The sequence below is a fragment of the Arachis stenosperma genome, chromosome 4, assembly GCF_014773155.1.
Source record: "Arachis stenosperma cultivar V10309 chromosome 4, arast.V10309.gnm1.PFL2, whole genome shotgun sequence".
Classification (NCBI taxonomy): Eukaryota; Viridiplantae; Streptophyta; class Magnoliopsida; order Fabales; family Fabaceae; genus Arachis; species Arachis stenosperma.
In genome coordinates this window covers 143,986,041-144,011,448 of record NC_080380.1, presented here as the reverse complement: position 1 = coordinate 144,011,448, position 25,408 = coordinate 143,986,041, and the positions used below count along the sequence as shown (strand labels likewise).

Below are 25,408 nucleotides of genomic sequence, written 5' to 3'. Positions count from 1 at the left end.
TATCAGCTAAAAATAGATCTTTGCTCGTGTTGGGTACGGAATTGAAAGATTAGTTTAGATAAATTGATCAATAATTTTGCCCAAAATGCACGCCAATATTCGATCTCTTTCTCATTTACACCTGAGAACTGTTGCACTTTGTGAGCATCACTATCCAATTCCAATCCATGTTCCAAAATGTAAACGGATTAAAACTAAAACACATCAGTTAATTTAGATAATTGATCAATAATTCTTCCCCAAAATGCACGTATAAGAAAGGAGGGAGGGATTAGACTTTAGAGACCAAAAAATGGGCGAAATTTGTGGAGGTAAAAGACTCATGAAAGAGACCTATGAACAAGAATCTTGTATGCATTATATGAAAGAAAATAAAGAGAGAAAATAATTAAGCATAAGGATAGAATGCAAGTCACTGAAGTCAAATATTAGAGAAAAAGATGCAGAAACTGTCAAAAAATTGAGTGTGACAGAGAGAGTGAAAGTTACCTGGATGTCTAAGCCAGCCTGCGTGTGCTTTGAAATGTTTGGACAACACAGTCATGAGTCTTGACTATGATTCATCATCACTATTCTTGGAATTCAGCATCATCATCACTGATTGACTATAAAAACCGATTGTTGTGTCCCAAACATTTTATCCATTGAAATCTGTTGCAATATAATGACAATGATGAGGTTCTTGTGTTCTCTTACTTTGTCCCTGCAGTTTCTTCTCCTTTTCTCATCACTCTTTCCAACCACCCTGCTCACAAACTGTTCACCTTTGAATCATTCAACTCATCATCATGAGTGCCATGAGCATGAAAGCTATGCCCTGTTGCAGTTTAAGGAATCCTTTCTAACAAGTAAGTCTGCTTATTACAATCCTATCAGTTATCCTAAAACTGCTTCTTGGGTTCCTACCACAGATTGCTGCTCCTGGGATGGCATTGAATGCAATGAGCTCACAGGTCATGTGATTGGCATTGATCTCAGCAGCGGCCAGCTCTATGGTTCCATGGATCCCAATAGCACCCTTTTCTCACTTGTGCACCTTCGAAGTCTCAATCTTTCTGACAATGACTTCAATCACTCTCAAATTCCTGCTAAGATAGGTGAGCTTTCACAGCTAAGATATCTGAATCTTTCTCATGGCAATGAAAACACATTCTCTGGTGAGGTTCCATCTCAAGTTTCACAATTGTCCAACTTGTTGTCCCTTGATCTTCGCAGCTATACCTTTGGGTCACTTCCATATGATCTAATCAACCATTTGCAACTCAAGGCATCCACTCTCACAAGCTTAACTCAAAACTCAACTAGACTTGAACACCTTCGTCTTAGTTTTGTGACCATTTCATCATCTTTACCTCATACTCTCACAAACCTTACATCCTTGCAAAAACTCACTCTTCGCCAATGTGAACTATATGGTGAATTCCCAATTGGAATATTCCATCTCCCAAACTTAAGAGTCTTGAATTTGGGACAAAACCAAAACCTTAGGGGTATGCTGCCTAATTTTCACTCAAGCTCATTCATCAACATAATCCTTGATGGCACAAGTTTTTATGGCACAATTCCAACATCCATTGAAAACCTCACTTCTTTGAATTGTTTTGTGATTCCAAGATGCAGTTTTTATGGGGCCATTCCTTCTTCGCTTGGCAACCTCACCCAACTTGCTCAGTTAGATCTTGCCTATAATGGCTTTGTTGGTGAAATCCCTCACTCTCTTTTTAGACTAGAGAATCTTGAAATTTTGTCTCTGGGCTATAATTTCTTTGAAGGGCAACTAGCACTTGACATGTTTTTGAAACTAAAGATGCTTAATGTTCTAGACTTGCCTTACAACAAACTGTCTTTGTTCTCACAAAATAGGGCTGTCAATATGACAATCCTTCCTCCAATTCAGTGGTTAGGGTTGGGTTCATGCAATTTGACTGGAAAAGTTCCAACTTGGATAATGAATCTAACCTCTCTATATCACTTGAATCTTTATAAAAATAATCTTCAAGGTGAAATTCCATATTTCCTCTTCATGTTGGAGAATCTTACAGGCCTTAATCTGGCTGATAATTGGTTGGAAGGACATGTCGAACTTGACATGCTTTCAAAGCTCAAAAAGCTTACTGCACTTGGTTTAGGTGGAGGCAATAAATTGTCATTTTCTGAAGGGAAGAACACTTCGAATGTAACCATTCCTTCTCAAATTCAATATTTAGAATTAAACTCATGTAATTTAGTTCATTTTCCCAATTTTATACAATACTTACAAGAGCTGACAAATCTTCATCTACCATGTAATGGCATAAAGACTATACCAGATTGGATATGGAATAAAACAAGTCTGCAGTGTTTGATGATTTTCAACAATCCATTGATAGGAGAAATATCCCCCTTGATATGCAATCTGCAATCCCTTGTGTATCTTGATTTATCTTCCAACAACTTAGTTGGTATGATACCATCATGTTTGGGAAGCTTTAGCCGATCTCTTCAAATTTTGAGTCTTGCAGGAAACAAATTGACTGGCAATATTCCTCAAACTTATGTGAAAGGAAATGCCGTTCAGTTGATTGATTTCAGTTCTAACAAGTTGTATGGTCAATTACCAAGAGCATTGGTCAATTGTAGAATGCTAGAGCTTCTTGACTTGAGCCATAACCATTTCAATGATTCATTTCCTTTTTGGTTAGGATCTCTTCCCAAATTGAAGGTGATTTCTTTACGTGATAATGAATTTCATGGAGCTATAAAGTGCCCATCAAAATGCACATTCGTGAAACTTCACATCATTGATCTTTCTGAGAATAATTTTTCTGGAAATTTGTCATCAGAAATAATCAAGAGTTTCAAATCGATGACTCTTTCCAACACAAGTCATCAAGTACATCTCAAAAACGACATTTATCAGTTGCTACATTCTTTGGTTGATATTGATTTGTTTTCATTTCCAATGTCCAACAAAGGAGTTGTCATGAATTATCAAGGGGATCAATACTTTCATTATATGGTAGCCATTGATCTTTCATGCAACAAAATTTCTGGTGAGATTCCGGATATCATGGGAAGTTTGAATGGCCTTGTTGTGCTCAATTTGTCCAACAACATGTTTACTGGCAGCATCCCATCTTCTCTAGGAAAGCTTTCAAATCTTGAAGTGCTGGACCTTTCTCTCAATAGCTTGTCAGGGAATATTCCTCAACAACTCACAGCACTAACCTTCTTGGATTTCTTCAATGTGTCCTTCAACAATCTCTCAGGTCCAATACCAGAAAATAGACAATTTTCCACATTTGAAAATAGTTCTTTCAAGGGAAACAAAGGTTTATGTGGGATTCAACTAGTGAAGAAATGTAAAGATCACTCTAAACCCCCACTACCAACTCTTGATGGTGATCAAGACTCTGAATCAAAATCTTTCTTTGAATTTAATTGGATGGTAATTCTAATCGGATATGGGGGTGGCCTTATTGCTGGATTAGCACTGGGAAATGCTTTTGCTGGAGATGTTTTTAGGTTGTTGAAAAGGATCTTTTAAGTCACAAGTCTTGATGTTGGTCTTTTCATGTGTATAATCTTAGATTATTTTCATTTTTGTGTTGCATTTAAAGTTATTGTGTTTCTCTTATTTAAGAGTCAACTATGTGTGAACCCAAATAAAAGTAGACAAGGTAAAAAGATAATATAGTGTGTTGTATGTCTATTTCTCTTTTGCTATTTTTGAAAAAGAAAAGCCGTACATTGTGTTCTTTGCTTAAATAATTCATTTCCCTTTGCCTACTCTCTCTTGTGCTTATGCCACGACAGGATAACTTGTAAAATATTATAAGCAGGATCAATTGGGCCAACAGTAATAACAAAATTGAGATTTCCTAACAAAACTGAATTACATCCAACATCCGAATCCTGTATATCTCTGTATTCACAAGCAAAGGAACTTAATTTCTATATTTCTGTATTTGTCTTAAAAATAACTAGAATGAGACCTGCGCGATGCGCGGGACTATAAATTAATGATAGTATATAATAAATATTAAAAATTGTTATGTTTTGTAGAATTAAATTAAATATGTGTAAACTAAAGTTAAATTTGAAAGGTGTTTTATTTAAAATAACTTGTAGTACAAAAAATTTGGATGTTGGAATTGTACAAAGTGACATCTTTATTTGGTGATTTAATTTTTGCATTTACTTTTGTTGATGGACTTAGTCTTCTTATGTAGTGCTCGTCCTCCTTTTTCTTTATTGGTTGTTGTTAGAGTTGTTGCTTTCTTCTTTCTGTCGTATGTTCTTGTGAAGATATGTTCTTTATAAATTGTTGAGTTGTATGCACTTTCTATTGCGAGACTCCTCTTCGTTTGTGATTGTTAATGTTTTTCATAGACGAACCATGCAAATTTTGATAAACTAATTGTCTGTTTGTTTGGTAATATTGTTCAAAGAATAATGCTTCATTGAGTAAGTCTGAGATGTTGTGTAGTTCGAAAATAAATTTATTGTGCTAAATTTGATGTTATTTGAAGAAATAGTGATAAGAGACTTATATAAATAGGTATAATATTATGAAATTTGAATATTTATAACGTAAAATTTATTATGGTTAATATTATTAATAGATTTGTAATACGGATGTTTATTACATTTAATGAATTATTTATAGAAATTAATTATTGGGGCCTTGGGGGTTATAAACTTATTGTATTGTTTATAACGGTAAGATATAATAAATATGGGGATATGCATTCAATGTTTTTGTAGGTTAATTTCTAATTATCGGTGTTTTTTTATTTTTTTTGTATATATATATATTTTTTTTGCTGATTTAGAAATAATAGGTGATTTATCAAAAATTGAGTGGTTGATTCTGAAATTTTGCCAAGTAAACAATATTGCTGACATGGTATTAGTAGGAGAAGAAACATGTCTTGTCTTAAAAGTAATGTGGGTAAACTTATGTAGATGCTCCACTTTTTTAAGTGTTGAGACTTGAGGCTTCTGCTCATTAAAGAAAAAGAAAACAACCTGGCAATATGCTTTAAGTTGTAAATTTAATTTAATTTCTTTCTAATCACTTGCTAAAGCAAAGGCTGCTAAATTAACAAATATCATTGTAACTGAAGTGAAGAATATCATAATTTACTGCTGATTTAGTAGTTACTTTTTCAATAATGTATACTTGAAAAAAATTATTTCTAGTTAAAAAAATTGAAATTACAGCACAAGAAATATGAACTCTCTTCCTATGTCAAAGTAAGTTTAGTTGACGGAGTCAATGATGAAAAACTGATAAGCTCAAAATAAAGCTAGGCTCGTGTTGTACGGAACTGAGATAGATTCAATTAATTTATATAAATTGATCAATAATTCAACCCAAACTGCATGTACAAGAAGGGAGAGATTAGACTTTAGAAACCAAAAAGGGCGATGTTTCTGGAGGTAAAGACTCATGAAATAGACCTGTGAACAAGAATCTTCTATACATGATTTAAAAAATTAGAGGGAAAATTAATTAAGCAAAACAACAGAATGCAAGTAACCAAAGTCAAATATGAGTGTGACAAAGAGAGAGTAAATTACATGAATGTCTAAGCCATCCTGCATGTGCTTTGAACTTTGAAATGTTTGCAGTAACACATTATTAATTATTGGAATTTAGTATCACCAGTACTGCTTCACTATAAAAACCGATTGTAGTGTCCCAAACCTTTCATCCATTGAAATCTGTTGCGATATATCCACAATGATGAGGTTCTTGTGTTTTACAGCTTTGTCCATACAGTTTCTTCTCCTTGTCACAAACTGTTTGAGTTTGAATGATTCAACTACTACTCATCATCATCATGAGTGCCATCAACATGAAAGCAATGCCTTGCTGAACTTTAAACAAAGCTTCATCATAAGTAAGTATGCTTCTTACAGTCCTTTCAGTTATCCTAAAACCGTTTCCTGGATTCCAACCACAGATTGCTGCTCCTGGGATGGCATTGAATGCGACGAGCTCACAGGTCATGTCATTTCCATTGATCTTAGTAGCAGCCTGCTCTATGGTTCCATGGATGCCAATAGCACCCTTTTCTCACTTGTGCATCTTCAAAGCCTTGATCTTTCAGATAATGACTTCAATCACTCACAAATTCCAGCCAGGATAGGTCACTTGTCACAACTGAGGCATTTGAATCTTTCTCATGGCAATGAAAACACATTCTCTGGTGAAGTTCCACCTCAAGTTTCACAATTGTTCAACTTGTTGTCCCTTGATCTTCGCAGCTATACTCTTGAGTCACATCCATATGATCTAATCAACAATTTGCAACTTGCTCTGTTAGATCTTACCGATAACAGCTTTGATGGTGAAATCCCTCACTCTCTTTTTGGACTTGAGAATCTTGTAAATTTATTCTTGGATTATAATTTTTTCGAAGGCCATCTAGCACTTGACATGTTTTTGAAGCTAAAGATGCTTAATGGTCTTGGCTTGTCTCACAACAAATTGTCTTTATTCTCTCAAAATAGAGCTGTCAATGTAACAACCCTTCCTCCAATTCAGTGGCTTGCATTGACTTCATGCAATCTGGCTGGGGAAGTTCCAACTTGGATAATGAATCTAACCACTCTAAATCGCTTGAATCTTAAAGAGAATAATCTTCAAGGTGAAATTCCCTATTTCCTCTTCATGTTAGAGAATCTTACATATCTTGATCTAGTTGATAATATGTTGGAAGGACAAATCGAGCTTGACATGCTTTCAAAGCTCAAGAAGCTTACTGCACTTGGTTTAGGCGGAGGTAACAAATTGTCTTTTCATGAAGGGAACAACACTTCCAACGTAACATTTCCTGCTCAAATTCAAGTGTTGCATTTATGCTCATGTAACATTGTTCATTTTCCCAATTTTATACAACACTTGCAAGAGTTGACTGATCTTTACATATCAGACAACAGCATAAAGACAATACCGAGTTGGTTATGGAAGAAAACAACCCTTCAGAGTTTGGAGATTTCCAACAACCTATTGATGGGAGAAATATCCCCCTCCATATGCAACCTGCAGTCACTTGGGGATCTTGATTTATCTTCCAACAATTTAGTTGGCATGATTCCATCATGTTTGGGAAGCTTTAGCCAATCCCTTCAACTTTTGAATGTCTCAGGAAACAAATTGACAGGCAATATTCCTCAAATTTATGTGAAAAGAAATGTCCTTCGGTTTATCGATTTTAGTTCTAACAAGTTGTACGGTCAATTAATAAGAGCACTTGTCAATTGCAGAAGGCTAGAGTTTCTTGATGTGAAGACATAATCATTTCAATAACTCATTTCCTTTCTGGTTAGGATCTCTTCCTAAGTTAAAGGTTGTTTCTTTAAGTGATAATGAATTTCACGGAGCTATAATGTGTCCATTGAAATACACATTTCCCCAGCTTCGAATCATGGATCTTTCTCAAAATGGTTTCTCAATGAATTTAACATCAGAAATAATCATGTGCTTCAAATCGATGATCATATCCAACAAAAGACATCTGGATTTCAAGGACGAGATTTTCATTGGGAATGAGGTTGCAGATCTTGATTCGTATTTATTTTCAATGTCCAACAAAGGAGTTGTCATGGATTATCTTGGGGGGCAATACCTTCGTCACATGGTAGCCATTGATCTTTCATGTAACAAAATTTCTGGTGAGATTCCAGATATCATGGGAAGTTTGAATGGTCTTGTTGTGCTCAATTTGTCCAATAACATGTTTACTGGCAGCATCCCATCTTCCTTGGGGAAGCTTTCAAATCTTGAAGTGCTGGACCTTTCTCTTAATAGCCTGTCAGGAAATATTCCTCAACAACTCGCAGGGCTAACCTTCTTGGATTTCTTCAATGTGTCTTTCAACAATCTCTCAGGTCCAATACCAGAAAATGGACAACTTTCAACATTTGATGATAATTCATTTAAGGGAAACAAGGATTTGTGCGGGATTCGATTGGTGAAGAAATGTGAAGATTATTCTAAGCTTCCACTACCAACAACTGATGGTGATCAAGACACTGAATCGGAATCTTTCTTTGAATTGTATTGGATGGTAATTGTAATTGGATATGGGGGTGGCCTTGTTGCTGGGTTAGCACTGGGAAATGCTTTTGCCGTAGATGTTTTTAGGTTGCTGGAAAAGATATTTTAAGTCACAAGTCTATATGGTTTTGAATGTTGTATTGGATTTGGAGTATAGTTGGATGGAGAAGTAAGTGTTTGAGAGTTTAGTAGTACTTGAGTCTCAAGTTTAGGGTGTTGGGAGTATTGGTGTGAAGGCTTCAACCATGTGATGTAATTACTTAAATCAAAGTTGGTGACAGCATTAATTCCTCTGTACTCAATTGCTGCTATGCCATAGGCTCGTGCTGCTTCCTCTTGTGTGCCTACATTAGTTAACAACATGTTACTTCCATTTTTCCTCTTGTGTTTCATCCATATTATTTCCATCTTAATTATTCAAGATGTACTCTCTTTTAGTTCTCTATTTCAACGTTTAATTCCTCTCAAACAAGTTTTCAAATTGTCTAATTAGAATAATCAGCTAATTATTACTTGCTTAGTCCATTAATTCTCGTGGGAATAATATCCACTCACCGTAATATTACTTGATACGATCTGGTACACTTGCCGGTTTCCATGAGCTTTAGTTTTCGCTTATCAGTTCCAAGGTAAGGATATTTGTTTCCAAGAACTCTTCCATTCTGATGATGCCTGCAGAACATTGACAAAGCATTAGTGATTCATATTCAACCCCAAAATGCACATTAGTGCTGTGTTCATAAAGACTATATATATTCTTGGATTTCTTCAATGTGTCTTTCATTAATGTCTCGTGTCCAATATCAGAAAATAGATAATTTTCCACATTTGAAAATAATTCATTTGAGAGAAACAAAGATTTGTGTGGGATTCAACTGGTGAAGATATGTGAAGATCATTCAAAGCTTCCACTACCAACACCTGATGGTAATCAAGACTTTGAGTCGGATCATTCTTTGAATTTGATTGGAGAGTAATTCTAATTGGTTATGGAGATGGTCTTGTTGCAGAGATAGCACTGGGAAATACTTTTACCCCAGATGTTGTTAGGTTGCTAAAACAGATCATTTAAGTCACAACTCTAGATTTTGGTCTTTTCATGTGTATAATCTTGGACTTGTTGATCCCATAAATAGTGTCTCACATTGTAAAATTTGTATGGACCTATAACACCATTATTTCAATTGAAAAATTTGTTTGACCATTTTTTCTTGTCTTCACTAAAATAAACGGCAATGCAATTTAACACTCTCATGATCGGAATTAGAAAAAATTGCCTATGCTACATGTAGACTAAAATCAGCCACTAAAGTCAGCTACCAGTATAAAATACATATTGAAATATAAATACACATTAAAAATAAATTAAACCACACATATATTTATACACAAATATATTGTGGTTAATTTTAGTGGCTGATTTTAGTGTACAAATAGCATTTTTGAGAAAAAATACATATACATATCACTTTTGCAAGTGCTTTACTTAGAACACCAATAGCAAGGAAGTTTGTTGAGGTAAAGAAAGATGAAGATAAGGTTTGAAAGGTACCTTGTCCCCTGTGACTTGTGAGCGATGACTCTATATGAGTAGAGAAGTCATGAAGTTGCATGTACAGTTAAGTATGAACGACGACGTCAAATGCAAAGTTGTTAGCAAAGTGAAATAGTAGTGGAATAAAGATGGTTGTTAGAGTCTCCACCCATTATATACTCCATTTTAGAGAACGCGGACACTTTATACTTGCCTATAAAACCGATTCAAGTGTCACAAACATTTCATCCATTGAAACCTATTTCAATTCAACTGAGAATAATGGGGTTCTTGTGTTCTCTTGCTTTCTCCATACAGTTTCTTCTTCTCTTCTCATCTTCCCTGTTCACAGACTGTTTAACTTTGAATGATTCAACTACTACTCATCATCATGAATGCCATCAACATGAAAGCAATGCCTTGCTCAGCTTTAAACAAAGCTTCTTCATAAGTAAGTATGCTTCCTACAATCCTTTCAGTTATCCTAAAACTCTTTCTTGGAATCCGTCCACAGATTGCTGCTTGTGGGATGGCATTGAATGTGATGAGCTCACAGGCCATGTCATTTCCATTGATCTCAGTAGCAGCCAACTCTATGGTTCCATGGATCCCAATAGCACCCTTTTCTCACTTGTGCATCTTCAAAGCCTTGATCTCTCTGACAATGACTTCAATCACACACAAATTCCAGCCAGGATAGGTCACTTGTCACAACTGAGGCATTTGAATCTTTCTCACTTTGGTGAAACCACATTTTCGGGTGAACTCCCAACTCAAATTTCCCATTTGTCCAACTTGTTATCCCTTGATCTTCGCAGCTATATTGTGGAACCCCTTGATAATTTATTGATCAACCATTTACAACTCAAGGTATCCACTCTAAAAAGCTTAATTCAAAACTCAACAAGACTAGAACAACTTCGCCTTAATTTTGTCACCATTTCATCATCATTACCTCACACACTCACAAACCTTACATCTCTGCAAAAACTCTCTTTTCGCCAATGTGAACTATATGGTGAGTTTCCTATTGGAATATTCTCTCTTGCAAACTTAACATCTTTGAATTTTGCAAGAAACCAAAATTTGCAGGGCACATTACCTGCATCCATTGGAAACCTGACCAATTTAGCTTCCTTGGCTCTTGGAGATAATAGCTTTCATGGTGAAATCCCGCAGTCTCTTTTTAGACTCGAAAATCTTGAATTTTTGTCTCTGTCGTATAATCTCTTTGAAGGACAACTAGCACTTGACATGTTTTTGAAGCTAAAAATGCTTAACTTTCTTGACTTGTCCGGAAACAAGTTGTCTTTGTTCACACAAAATAGGACTGTCAATATGACAATACTTCCTCCAATTCAGCGGTTAGAATTGAGTTGGTGCAATTTAAATGGAGAAATTCCAACTTGGATAATGAACTTAAGCACTTTAAATATCTTGAATCTTCAACACAATAATCTTCGAGGTGAAATTCCATCTTTTCTTTTCTTGGTAGAGAATCTTACAGTTCTTGATCTAACTGATAATATGTTGGAAGGACAGATCAAACTTGACATGCTTTCAAAGCTCCAAAAGCTTACTAATCTTCGTTTAGGCGGAGGCAACAAATTGTTTTTTGTTGAAGGGAAGAACACTACCAACGTAACATTTCCTCCTCAAATTCAATCATTGGATTTAGGGTCATGCAACTTAGTTCATTTTCCCAATTTTATACAGCACTTGCAAGAGTTGACTGATCTTTTCATACCACTGAATAGCATAAAGACTATACCGAGTTGGATATGGAATAAAACAACTCTTCAGATTTTGGAAATTTCCAACAACCTGTTAATAGGAGAAATATCCCCCTTGATATGCAATCTACAATCCCTTATATATCTTGATTTATCTGCCAACTACTTAATTGGCATGATTCCATCATGTTTGGGAAGCTTTAGTCAATCTCTTCAACTTTTGTGGCTCGCAGAAAACAAACTGACTGGAAATATTCCTCAAACTTATGTGAAAGGAAATGCCCTTCAGTTGATTGATTTTAGTTCTAACAAGTTGTCTGGTCAATTGCCAAGAGCACTTGTCAATTGCAGAATGCTAGAGTTTCTTGATGTGAGACATAACCATTTCAATGACTCATTTCCTTTCTGGTTAGGATCTCTTCCTAAGTTAAAGGTTGTTTCTTTACGTGATAATCAATTTCACGGAGCTATCATGTGTCCATTGAAATACACATTTCCCCAGCTTCGAATCATTGATCTTTCTCAAAATGGTTTCTCAACAAAATTAACATCAGAAATAATCTTGTGCTTCAAATCGATGATCATATCCAACAAAAGACAACTGGATTTCAAGGACATGATTTTTAGTGAGAATATGTTGATAGATATTGATTTGACTGCATTTTCAATGTCCAACAAAGGAGTTGTCATGAATTATCTTGGGGGTCAATACCTTCATCATATGGTAGCCATTGATCTTTCAAGTAACAAAATTTATGGTGAGATTCCGGATATCATGGGAAGTTTGAATAGCCTTCTTGTGCTCAATTTGTCCAATAACATGTTTACTGGCAGCATCCCATCTTCCTTCGGAAAGCTTTCAAATCTTGAAGTGTTGGACCTTTCTCTCAATAGCCTGTCAGGAAATATTCCTCAACAACTCACAGCGCTAACCTTCTTGGATTTCTTCAACGTGTCTTTCAACAATCTCTCAGGTCCAATCCCAGAAAATGGACAACTTTCCACATTTGATAATAATTCATTTCTGGGAAACAAGGATTTGTGCGGGATTCAATTGTTGAAGAAATGTGAAGATCCTCCTAAGCTTCCATTGCAAAAACCTGATGGTGATCAAGATTCTGAGTCAGGATCTTTCTTTGAATTGTATTGGATGGTAATTCTAATTGGATATGGGGGTGGCCTTGTTGCTGGGTTAGCACTGGGAAATGCTTTCGCTGTAGATGTTTATAGGTTGCTGCAAAAGATCTTTTAAGTCACAAGTCTAGGTGTTGCTCTTTTCATGTGTGTAATTTTATATTATTTTTATTTTTGTGCTTGCATTTAAAATTATTGTGTTTCTCTTATGTAAGAGTCAGCTATATGTAAACCCAAATAAAATTAGGCAAGATAAAAAGATAAATATAATATGTTATATATCTATTTTTTTTTTTTGAAATAAGAAAAGTCATACTTTGTATTCTATGATATAAAAAAGATTATAAGTTGATCAATTGAGCCAACAATAATAACAAAAATCAGGTTTTTCAATAAAACTAAAATTACATTCGACATCAAAATCCTAAATGTGTGAGAAGGAAAAAAAAATATTAATATAGAAATATAGAAAACAAAAATCATTTTATAAAAAATGTTGCTAACAAAAACAGGAAATTCTTATGCTTTCCTTTCTTTCTTTTTTTTTTCAAGAAGAAAAGTCAACAACACCATAGAAGAAAGAAGAAACAATAATGATCAATATCTCTTTTTTATAGTAAGAGAACTAATTTTTTTCATAGGAATTGAAGGATAATAGAAAATAAAATTACAACACCCCCTGTAAATAGGGACAATAACCTTGTAGAGAACATAGAAGTTTCAGGTATTATTTAGTGTATAAATACTAAATAGAATTATAGATATGTGTATGGACCAATAAGGCATATCTTAATAATAATAGAATAACTGTGTTTACTTTTTCTGCACAATTTTTTTTTCTCTCTGTACCTTATACATTATGGTTCTGTTGTTTATCTTCTCCTCAAAAGAGCGTTGAACTCTTCTTATATGATATCAAGAGCAAGGTTCGATCATGGCCTTAGCAATTAATTCCGGGAATTCAAAGAATTCTCTCTTCTCAATTCTAGACAAGTTAGACGAATCTAACTTTGTTATTTGGAAGCAACATGCTTTGTTCATAATCAGAGGACAAAATCTTAAAGATTATATCATTAAAGGTAAAACTCCATCTCAGTTTGATTCTGAAATTTTGAAAGCTGCTGGCACTGTCTCTTCAAAATACACAAAATGGATGTTACAAGATTACAATTTTAGCTCTTGGATTCTTGCTTCGGTGGATTCATCATTCAAGAATTGAGTTGCACATTGTGCATCAGCATTAGAAATCTGGTAGACTCTTCAATTGCAATTTGCTGAAATCACAAAATCCAAGATCAAGCAATTAAAGAATCAACTTAAGCGGTGAAGAAAAAGAATCTTGAAATTACAGAATACCTTCTTCAGATAAAAAAATTGGTAGACTCTTTAATTGCTATTGGATATCAGATTACTAATGAGGATTAAATTGAAGCTATTTGCAAAGGGATTCCTGAAGATTATTCAAGCTGCATCACCTTTGTTCAAGCAAAACCTGAACTATTTAACATAGGAGAAGTAAAAAATCTGCTACTCTCTCATGAGGATACTCTTGAGAATTTTCGATCAATATCTCTCTTTTTGGTTCAAGCCAATTTTGCTCAGAATTTTTCATCCACACAAAGAAGTTATGCTAGAGGATTTGGTGGATGAAGAGGAGGCAATCATGGAGGTAGGTTCTTTAAAGGTGGAAGGAGTTCTTGGCAACTCAACGATAGGCAAATCTGTCAAGTCTGTAATAGACCAGGTCACATTGCTATAAATTGCTATTTTTGATTTGATCATAGCTATCAAGGCTCTCTTCAATCATGCCAACCACCTCTACCCTCTACATCTTTTTATCAACCACAAACCTTTCTTGCTACACCATCAATGAATTCAGGCTCAGGTGCAAGCTATCATCTCACAAATGATAGCTTTTAACCTGGTATTGAGAACTTCCTTATTGATTCACTTATTTGTATAAACTAGACTGTAACTATGACTTTACTTCTCTTCTTAATTCATTTGCAGCCATGAAACAAAACTCCTGGAAAGCATTGCTGAACACATGCATAAAAAGTTGATTCCAAAGTTACCATCTTGCACAGAGAACTGTGTTGGAATGCTAAGAAGGATTGGTTTGGGTTCCGAGTTATGTGGAAGAAATGATGATTTCTGGCATGGTACTATTAATGAAATAAAAAAGTGGTCTGCAAATCAAAATTTTCAAGGCATTGAAAATAAGTTATGACTATTTAATGCTAAAAGCAGAACATTTTTCTTGATATTGCTTTTTTTGGAAATATTAAATACACTAACTAAATAAAAGTAAAATTAAATACGAATGATGAAATTTTTTATATAAATATATCATTATAATTTAGAATTTCTGGATACATATGAAGAAGATTCTTGTCATGAGTTATTCCGTTATAGTTAAAAGAAGACATAGCAAATGGGAGACCAATATGGTCTTATCTAGATGCAACAACCCAATTCACCTTTTTAATTATTTATTAACGATTCACCTTTATTTTAATTTCCACACAAATTACCAAAGTAAACGCTTATTCAGCTATTCTGCACCCTCTCCTTTCCCTGGAGTGTGTAGGCCATATCTTTAAAGAAAATGGTTTGCACTCCTTCCTGGCTTTCTCCTATCCTGTCATGGAAGCTACCCAAGCAGCTTCTGCTCACTTTCCTCTCTATTCACACGCATTAAACCATGATATTTATTTGCTATTCAATCTATGTCAACAATACTTACTAAACACAACACTGCTAAAAAAAAAAATATACACACCACAAAACACAATCTGTTATTACACCTTCCCATATACATGGCAATGGCATCTTTAGCTGCTGAAGCCTCTTCTTTCTCCACTCCTCCTTCACCAAGATCATGGACCTATCACGTGTTCTTGAGTTTCAGGGGTGAAGACACTCGCACAGGCTTCACTGATCATTTATGTGCCTCGCTTGAAAGGAAGGGAATCACAACATTCAGGGATGACAAGGACCTTGAGAGAGGTCAAGTTATCTCTCTTGAACTCCTCAGAGCAATTCAAGAGTCTATGTTTGCCGTCGTTGTTCTCTCGCCAAACTATGCTTCCTCTGCTTGGTGCTTGGATGAGCTTCAAAAGATTGTTGAGTGCAAACACAACCTGGGACTACAGATTGTGCCAGTCTTCTATGGTGTTGAGCCCTCTGATGTGAGGCACCAAAAAGGAACATTTGCTGAAGCTTTCAGAAAACATGAACACAGATTTGGAGAAGGCAGTGAGAAGCTTAGAAGGTGGAGAGATGCTTTCACACAAATTGCTAGTTATTCTGGTTGGGATTCCAAACATCAGTAAGTAATTCTTCATTTATTTTCTACTATGTTAATCTGAATACACACTAGTACTTATCACTATAACATTGGTTAGCAAGATGTTTGTTACAATCAAAATTAAAATACAATCAACATATTATGGTAATTAAATGTTTTGGTGTAAATGATAACCATCTAATTGCTGAAGTGCTATTTCTTTTTTCGGAATGATTGTTCATCAAGTTATAATATTTATACTACGTATTTTTGTTAGAAAATTATAACTTTGCTTAATTTTGGAAACTAAAACACCGGTTACACTATTTTGCTAGTGTTTCTTGAGTGACAAGCAAGATGTATGACTTTTCTTGACTTTATGATCTTTTTAGACTTGAGGCAAGATTTGTGGAAAGCATTTCTGAACACATACATAGAAAGCTAATTCCGAAATTGCCATCTTGCACTAAGAATCGTGTTGGGATTGCTTCAAGGTTGGAGGAAGTGATTAATCTCATAGGTATTGGGTTGAATGATGTTCGCTTTGTAGGGATATGGGGAATGGGTGGCATAGGAAAGACAACTATAGCGAGAGCAGTATATGAAGCCATCCGAGGTGAATTCAAAGTTTGTTGCTTCATGCGAAATGTTAGAGAGTTGTCTGCAAAAAATGGTTTTGTTCAGTTGCAAAGAGACCTTCTTGCGTGTCTAAACATAAGTAGCTATTTTCATGACATAGAAGATGGAAAAACAACGATACAAAGTGCTTTGTGCAATAAGAAAGTTCTTCTTGTTCTTGACGATGTAAGTGAGCTAAACCAATTAGAGAATTTAGCGGAGAATCAAGATTGGTTTGGACAAGGAAGTAGAATAATAATCACAGCCAGAGATATGCACTTGCTAGATATACATGGAGTCCATGGAACTTATGAAGTTAAAGGGTTAGATCAAGAAGAAGCTTATAATCTGTTTTGTTTGAAAGCCTTTAAACAACTTGAACCTAAAGAAGGATATTCTTCTCTGTGTAAAGAAGTTGTGAAATATACTAAAGGTCTTCCTTTGGCAGTTGAGGTTTTAGGTTCCTATCTATATAGAAGAAATGCTGACTTTTGGCATAGTACCATTAGAGAAATAATGAATTTTCCACATTTTGAAGTTCTCAATGCATTGAAAATAAGCTACAATCATTTGATGACAACAGAGAAGAATATTTTTCTTGATATTGCTTGTTTCTTCAAAGGAATGAAAAAAGATGAGGCAATACATATATTAAGAATGTGTGATTTTTATGTTGGAGTTGGAAGTGATATTGGAAGCGGAATTGTTACATTGATTGATAAAGCTTTGGTAACTTTAGATCAAAATAATAAGTTAGAAATGCATGATTTGCTTCAAGAAATGGGGAGGCATATTGTATATGAAGAATCTCCAAGTAACCCAGGCAAGCGTAGCAGGCTGTGGTCTAAAGATGACATTCATCAAGTGTTGACAAATGATCTGGTAGGTGAAACTTCCTTTACAACTGATTGATCTGATATAAAAATAAACATTTATTTGTTTTATTTCCTCAAGTTTTATCAATGTCCAAGTTTCCTTCTATTTCTTAAGTTCATGTTTTAGGTATGTCAGTTGATTGTAAAATTTATTATTTGTCATGTTTATTTTATTCAGGGAACAGAAGCTATTCAAAGTATGTTTCTAAACTTTGGACATGATAAATTTTATTGGTTCCGGAGTAAGCCATTCTCAGCACATTGGAGCATTGAAGCTTTCTCAAAGACAACACAGTTAAGATATCTCAGTTTACCATACATGGAACTTCCCCTTGGCCTCAACCACTTCCCTAGTTCAGTAAGAGTTCTGCATTGGGATTTTTGTCCTTTGGAAACTCTCCCCTTGTTAAATCAACAATATCAAGCTGTTGAAATCAAAATGCAACGTAGCAATCTTGAACAAGTTTGGCATGGAAAAAAGGTTAGATAATTTCATCAAGAGATCTTTTAAATTTGATTTTACTACTATATTGACTTATGAAAGACTAATATTTTGAAATATGTGTTTTTTTTTCTTTTTAATCAGTTTTTGGAAAAGCTGAAGTACCTGGATTTGAGTAGCTCCCGCAACCTAAAGCAGACACCTGATATTTCCGGGGTTCCCATTCTTGAAACACTTGATCTCCAAGGTTGTGATAGCCTAACTGAGGTTCACATATCCCTCATACACCACAAGAACCTTGTTCACTTAAATCTAAGCTACTGCGAAATGCTTAAAACTCTTCCAGGTAAATTAGAGATGAGTTCCTTGAAGGAGTTGATCATTGAGCATTGTCAGAGTTTTGAAAATCCCCCAGAGTTTGGAGAATGCATGAGAAAATTGTCAAGACTTTCTCTAAGTGGAACTCCTATAGGGAAGTTACCCTCATCACTTGGAAATTTAGTTGGCCTTGAAGATTTGAACATAAAGGGTTGTGGAAAACTTGATTCTGTTCCTGATACCATTCATAGGTTGAAGTCCCTCAAGAACTTGGATCTTGGCTCTTGTTTTAACCTTCATGGATTGCCATCTTCAATGTCAAGCCTCCCCTTGCTGAGTACTCTAAATTTGAGTAGATGTTACCAGAGTGAAATATCTTTCTCTCATGATCTATTTTGCTACTTGCCTTCATTGATGCATTTGGATCTAAGTGGTCACTGGTTTGCTAATATCCCAATAAGCATTCATGAACTCTCCAAGCTTAGGTCCCTTAAGCTAAATGGATGTCGCCGTCTTCAGTTTCTGCCAAAAATTCCATCTAGTATTAGAGAATTAGAAGCATATGGGTGTAGATCACTGAACATATTTGAATCCAATGTTTTGTCAACCATTTTCACTGCCTTTAAATATTCTAGTGGCCAGGATCAAGAAAATCAAGGTGTGGTCTTGGAAATGCTAATCCCAAGTACCGAAATTCCATCTTTGTTTGGCCACTTTCCTCTGAAGGATTACCATTCAGCAATAGTCCCATATCCAAGTGTTTGCCGTTGGATTAAAAATATAAAGGGTATTGCAGTATGTTTCCTGTTTTATACAAAGTTTTGGGGATTTGATAAATCAGTGAAGTTGAATTTGTCTGTTAGCAATGGTAATAGGTGCATCATTCCTTGGAGAACATATAGAATGTGTGATGGCTATCACCTTTACATTCTCTGCTTGACCAATGATTACTTCGGGGAAGAATTTCAACAAGATATGGTGTTTAAACTATTGCTTCGGCCGGAGGTTGAGTATGGTGAATATGATTCTGAAGAGTTTGAACATATTCCTTGTTATCAAGCCAAAGTATTGAGCACTGGCTTGGCGTGCATCAACGAGATTGAAGATTTGAACCAAAGTGAGATTGAAAGGCAAAGAAATGAAGGACAGAGTCTGTTTGACTTGAACAAAAGCATTGAGATAATGGATATATGTGAGTGAACTGAACAACTTTGGCAGGGAAGAAAGGTATGGCCATTTCCCAAGAGCACTATTTAATTTTGTCAGAAGAATCAACTTTGAAAGCTAATAACATTTTCACATTTTTTTCCAATTTTGATTAGTTTTTGAAGAAGCTGAAGTATACAAATACGAGTTTGGGCAAAAACTAAATGGATCTCATTTTTCTGGGTCTGGAAACATGAAACATCAGTTCTTAAAAGCTGTGGAAGCCTTAGCAATGCACAACTTCAGTCCATGTTGTTAATCTGCATCTGGTGTTATGTAAATTTGAGTTTGATGTAACCATGCATGAAACGATTTGAATTTATAAAATATAAACTGTTTGTATGTTAATGTTCTAGAAAAAGATACGAAACTGAAAACCTTTTTACCTTTTTTTGTGTTCGTTATGACAGATTTTATTTTCTAAGAAGCAAAAGAGACTATAAGTATTTAGAAGCTAGGGACTAGGCTCTAACTTTTGTTACATAACCAATTTACAATATCAAAAAATAACAAAAATTCTAACTCAAAATAAGCTTGCTAAGATCAACTCTTGCTAATAGTTAAGCATTTTACATACTTTTAACAATATATGTAAAATCACCAGTTAAAGCTAAAGGACTCAAAATGCAGATTTTCAGTCAAATTAGATGAGGAAACAGCTGCTACCTCCTGCCTCATTTCCTTGTGTCCAGAAACAAGAATTCCCACATTTGAGCCTTTCAGTTCCAATAGTAATCCTTCAAAAAAGAAAAAATAAAAGAAAAAAAAAACATACAAAAAAAAAGTAAAGAGAGCAATTTCATTCCCTTGATGTCTCTAGGCTATAGTTTAAAATAAAATGCCCTTCACTTGAGATTAATGTTATATTTATAAAGGTAATTAGTGTTATAGTTTACAAAATACATATTAAATTGCCCAATTCTTAGGTCAGGTCTTGCAACATAGTGCACATCTGTAGCATGGGAAAGGATTTGACCCCTCCATATTTTGTACCGTTGCTTCTTTTGCATTTTGTTTCTTGCTCCAAAGAAGAACTACACTAGCAACCATTGCTATGGAGACACATATCACTAACATGTTGATAGAAGATTCAAAGGGTATGAAAACATTTTATTGGTGTTACGATCAGTATGGACAATGTAGTAATGGTTAATCATCACTGTCTATTCTTAATATATAAAAGTAGATATATAAGTTTACCCATATTACTTTTAAGACATCTTTCTTCTCATACTAATGCTTTGTCGCTTACTTGACAAAATTTTAGAATCAACCACTCAATTTTTGTCAAATCATATATTATTTTCAAATCAGCAAAAAAAATATAAAATAAAATAAAATATACAAAAAATAATACAATAATTACCAACCACAATAATTAGAAATTAATAGCGTCTAACAAAATTTGTAACTTACAAAGACATTAAATCCATATTTTTATATTTATTATATTTTACCGTTGTAAACAATACAATAAATTTATAATTTTAATAATTAATTTCTATAAATAACTCATTCAATGTAATAAACATTCATATTACAAATGTCATAATAATATTATTAATCATAATAAATTTTACGTTACAAATATTCAAATTTCATACTATTTGAACTATTTATCTAAGTCTCTTATTACTATTCCTTCAAGTGACATCAAATTTAGCACAAAAAATTTATTTTCGAACTACACACCATCTCAAACTTACTCAATTGAGATAATTATGTTGAATGTGAAAAGTGTAAGAAGAAAGCATATGAAAAAAGAAATAACTACATTTGTGGCACATGTAATCAAACACCACGACACTATCCAACAATAAGGTAACTCTATATATTTTTCATAATCCTATCTATCAAATTATTAGTTACTAACTCAATACTTATTTTAGATTCGAAATTCAATTAAAGGTTTCAAATCAAAGTAGTACAACAACTTTTGTACTATTTGATGGCGAAGCAAAAAAATTGTTGGGTATAACTGTTTCAAATCTAATGGCAATCTAGAAAAGTAATAACATTGAAACACCACCTCAATTGAAAAAATTTGTGCAACCTCACTTATATTTGAAGTCAATGTAAATGATTTTAATCTTAAAGAATGTTCTAAACAATACACTCTTACCAAGACATTTGTTTCAACAAAAAACACTAAACCTCAATACTCATTACAACAAATAAAACATGTAATACTAAAAAAAATCACTTATTTTAGTTATTTTAGACATCATTTTTATTTTTAATTTAAATTATTCATTGATTATAGGAACTAACTTCGCCAACACTAATATCATTAGATGAAAATCACATACCCATCAAGAGATTAAGGAGAAAGAAAACTATACAAATTCAAGACACATATTCAGAAGAAGAACATACTTACAAAGATGGAACAAACAACACAATAGAAAGTGCATATAACTCAATAATTCATAAAGAATATATCTTCACAAGAACCTACACAGAAAGAAGAAAGTAACAACTCTAACAACAACCAATAAAAAAAAAGGAGGACGAGCACCACATAAAAAGACTAAGTTTATCAACTAAAACAAATGTAAAAATTAAATCACCAAATAAAAATGTCATTTTATACATACAGTTCTAATATCTAAATTTTTTGTACTACTACAAATTATTTTAAATAAAATATCTTTTAAATTTAACTTTAGTTTATATATTTAATTTAATTTTACAAAATATAACAATTTTTAATATTTATTATATACTATCATTAATTTATCGCCTCGCGCGGGTCTCATTCTAGTTTGGATAATGAATATTATGAAAGAACATGATATTTCAGGCTCTAAGCCTCTAAGTTACTATGAAAGAACATGATATGCTTGGTATGCTTATGAACACAACACTTTGTGGGATTACATGTCAACTCTGCCAAACATATATATATATATATATATATATATATATATATATATATACTAAAAACAATATATAGAAAATCTTATTATGAAAAATTGAGCTTTTTTGAAATTTTTCAAGAAGCATATTATAAACCAAATTATCTAGTTGATTCCTCAAAAATATTTGACATCGGTTTGGTTCCTTACAAGTTTATAATATATCAACTTAGCCCCCTGAAAAATACGTCACATTACTCTAACTAGAATAAGACCTGCATATTATGCGGATGGTAAATTAATAATAGTATATAATAAATATTAAAAATAGTTATGTTTTATAAAATTAAATATGTGTAAATTAAAATTAAATTTAGAAGGTGTTTTGTTTAAAATAATTTGTAGTACAAAAGATTTAGATGTTAGAGTTGTATAAAGTGAAATTTTTATTTGATGATTTAATTTTTGCATTTGTTTTAATTAATGGACTTAGTCTTCTTATGTAGCGCTCGTCCTCCTTTTTCTTTATTGGTTATTGTTAGAATTATTGTTTTCTTCTTTCTGTCATAGGTTCTTGTGAAGGCATATTATTTATGAATTATTGAGTTGTATGCACTTTCTATTATGTTGTTTGTTCCATCTTTGCATGTATATTTTTCTTCCAAAAATGTATCTTGAATTTGTATGATTTTCTTTCTTCTTAATCTCCTGATGTAGTTTTTCAATGACATCTACAATAAAAAGAACAAAAATGTGTAGATTATTTTTTGAATAAATTATTTTTAATAAGAATAATTAAAATAGTATAAAATGAAATTACCTGTTAGTATTTTTCTTTGACCCACTCTGTCAGATAATGTTTCAAGTGATGCAAATTCAAAATAGTCTTGGAAAATATTCAAAATTGAATCTTTAATTTCTTTCACAGTCGTGAGTAAAAAGTTTGTTTTTATTGTATCTTTAATTGGTCTATACAAATCATTTGCATCTTCTATTTTTAAATTTTTTTATAGTATAGATTTTTTCTTCTTGTAACAAATGTTTGAATTTGTTCATCATATTTCTCTTCACAATTATATGAAGATGTGTTCCCTCCAACGTTAGTAAATCATAGTTAATAATTAGTTAAAAAGAAACAATGAATAGCAATTAAAAGAAGTATAATTTTAACGGTATTAAAATACAATTATATATAAAGTATTATAAAATAATATAAAAAGTATAAAAAGCAAAAATAATTAAAGTAATTTTTTCGTAAATTCAATTTAAAAATATAATAAATATGTTTGTTTTGTACCTTTTCATCTAATATAATTATTTCTAAACAAAGAGACTCTTCTTCATTGTGGGTGTTAATGTTTTCTACAGATGAACTATGCAAACTTTGATAAACCAATTGTCTTTTTGTTTGGTGATATTGTCCAAAGAATGATGCTTCATTGAGTAAGTTTGAGATGTTGTGTAGTTTGAAAATAAATTTTTTGTGCTAAATTTGATGTCATTTGAAGGAATAGTGATAAGAAACTTATATAAGTAGCTCAAATAGTATGGAATTTGAATATTTGTAACGTAAAATTTATTATGATTATTAATATTATTATTACATTTGTAATATGAATATTTATTATATTTATTGAGTTATTTATAGAAATTAACAAATTAATTATTGGAGTTATAAATTTATTGTATTGTTTATAACGGTGAGATATAATAAATATATGGATATGAATTGAATGTCTTTGTAGGTTACAAATTTGATTATAAATTTTTGTATATTTTATTTTTTTGCTTATTTAGAAATAATAGTTGATTTAGCAAAATTTGAGTGGTTGATTCTAATATTTTGCCAAGTAAGCGATGTTGCTGACATTGCATTAGTAGAAAGAAAATGATGTTTTAAAAGTAATATGGGTAAACTTATGTATCTACTTTTATATATTAAGATTTAAGAATAGATTACTATTTTTTAAATAAAATATATTTTGGATAATATGGTTCATATAGTCTCATGTGAATTATAGAAATATTGTCTAGTCACTGAGTTGCAAAATTCATTCCGTTTTTCTAAAAATATTTTTCAAGAATGAATATTCGAACATGAGACTTTCTATTCAAGAATAATGATCTGCAATGGATACCTAGTTTAAAAAAGTAAAGAGAGCAATTTCATTCCCTTGATGTCTCTAGGCTATAGTTTAAAATAAAATGCCCTTCACTTGAGATTAATGTTATATTTATAAAGGTAATTAGTGTTATAGTTTACAAAATACATATTAAATTGCCCAATTTTTAGGTCAGGTCTTGCAACATAGTGCACATCTGTAGCATGGGAAAGGATTTGACCCCTCCATATTTTGTACCGTTGCTTCTTTTGCATTTTGTTTCTTGCTCCAAAGAAGAACTACACTAGCAACCATTGCTATGGAGACACATATCACTAACATGTTGATAGAAGATTCAAAGGGTATGAAAACATTTTATTAGTGTTACGATCAGTATGGACAATGTAGTAATGGTTAATCATCACTATCTATTCTTAATATATAAAAGTAGATACATAAGTTTACGATCAGTATGGGTACCCGCGGATAGGGTCCACGCTGCCAGGCCTACATATTACTTTTAAGACATCTTTCTTCTCATACTAATGCTTTGTCGCTTACTTGACAAAATTTTAGAATCAACCACTCAATTTTTGTCAAATCATATATTATTTTCAAATCAGCAAAAAAAATATAAAATAAAATAAAATATACAAAAAATAATACAATAATTACCAACCACAATAATTAGAAATTAATAGCGTCTAACAAAATTTGTAACTTACAAAGACATTAAATCCATATTTCTATATTTATTATATTTTGCCGTTGTAAACAATACAATAAATTTATAATTCTAATAATTAGTTTTTATAAATAACTCATTCAATGTAATAAACATCTATATTACAAATGTCATAATAATATTATTAATCATAATAAATTTTACGTTACAAATATTTAAATTTCATACTATTTGAACTACTTATATAAGTTTCTTATTACTATTCCTTCAAATGACATCAAATTTAGCACAAAAAAATTATTTTCGAACTACACACCATCTCAAACTTACTCAATGGAGATAATTATGTTGAATGTGAAAAGTGTAAGAAGAAAGCATATGAAAAAGGAAATAACTACATTTGTGGCACATGTAATCAAACACCACGACACTATCTGTAACACCCTACCACACTAAGTTTTACGCTTAAGTTATAAAACAGAGATGGTGCGGTATTACGACCTCTGAATAAAATAAGTACATATAATAGCAGAAGAATTATAATATGCTAGGAGCCTTGAAGAA

At 32.8% G+C, this 25,408-nt stretch overlaps 3 protein-coding genes and 1 pseudogene across 3 annotated transcripts; all 4 read left to right on the top strand.

Moving 5' to 3' along the window:
* Positions 1-69: 69 nt before the first annotated feature.
* LOC130973872 (receptor-like protein Cf-9) lies at positions 70-3,719 on the top strand. Its single transcript, XM_057898558.1, has 2 exons — positions 70-2,176; positions 2,300-3,719. The coding sequence occupies exons 1-2, from the start codon at positions 665-667 to the stop codon at positions 3,524-3,526; spliced, it is 2,739 nt and encodes a 912-aa protein (XP_057754541.1). The 5' UTR covers positions 70-664; the 3' UTR covers positions 3,527-3,719.
* A 1,809-nt stretch (positions 3,720-5,528) lies between these two features.
* LOC130973873 (receptor-like protein 9DC3) lies at positions 5,529-8,436 on the top strand (annotated as a pseudogene).
* A 1,412-nt stretch (positions 8,437-9,848) lies between these two features.
* Positions 9,849-12,597, top strand: LOC130973771 (receptor-like protein 6). Its single transcript, XM_057898427.1, has one exon. It carries the CDS (start codon positions 9,867-9,869, stop codon positions 12,567-12,569), a length of 2,703 nt encoding a protein of 900 aa, XP_057754410.1. The 5' UTR covers positions 9,849-9,866; the 3' UTR covers positions 12,570-12,597.
* A 2,617-nt stretch (positions 12,598-15,214) lies between these two features.
* On the top strand, positions 15,215-19,531 carry LOC130973585 (disease resistance protein RPV1-like). Its single transcript, XM_057898194.1, has 5 exons — positions 15,215-15,782; positions 16,133-17,240; positions 17,412-17,714; positions 17,820-19,220; positions 19,316-19,531. Exons 1-4 carry the CDS (start codon positions 15,271-15,273, stop codon positions 19,191-19,193), a joined length of 3,297 nt encoding a protein of 1,098 aa, XP_057754177.1. The 5' UTR covers positions 15,215-15,270; the 3' UTR covers positions 19,194-19,220; positions 19,316-19,531.
* The last annotated feature ends 5,877 nt before the right edge of the window (positions 19,532-25,408 follow it).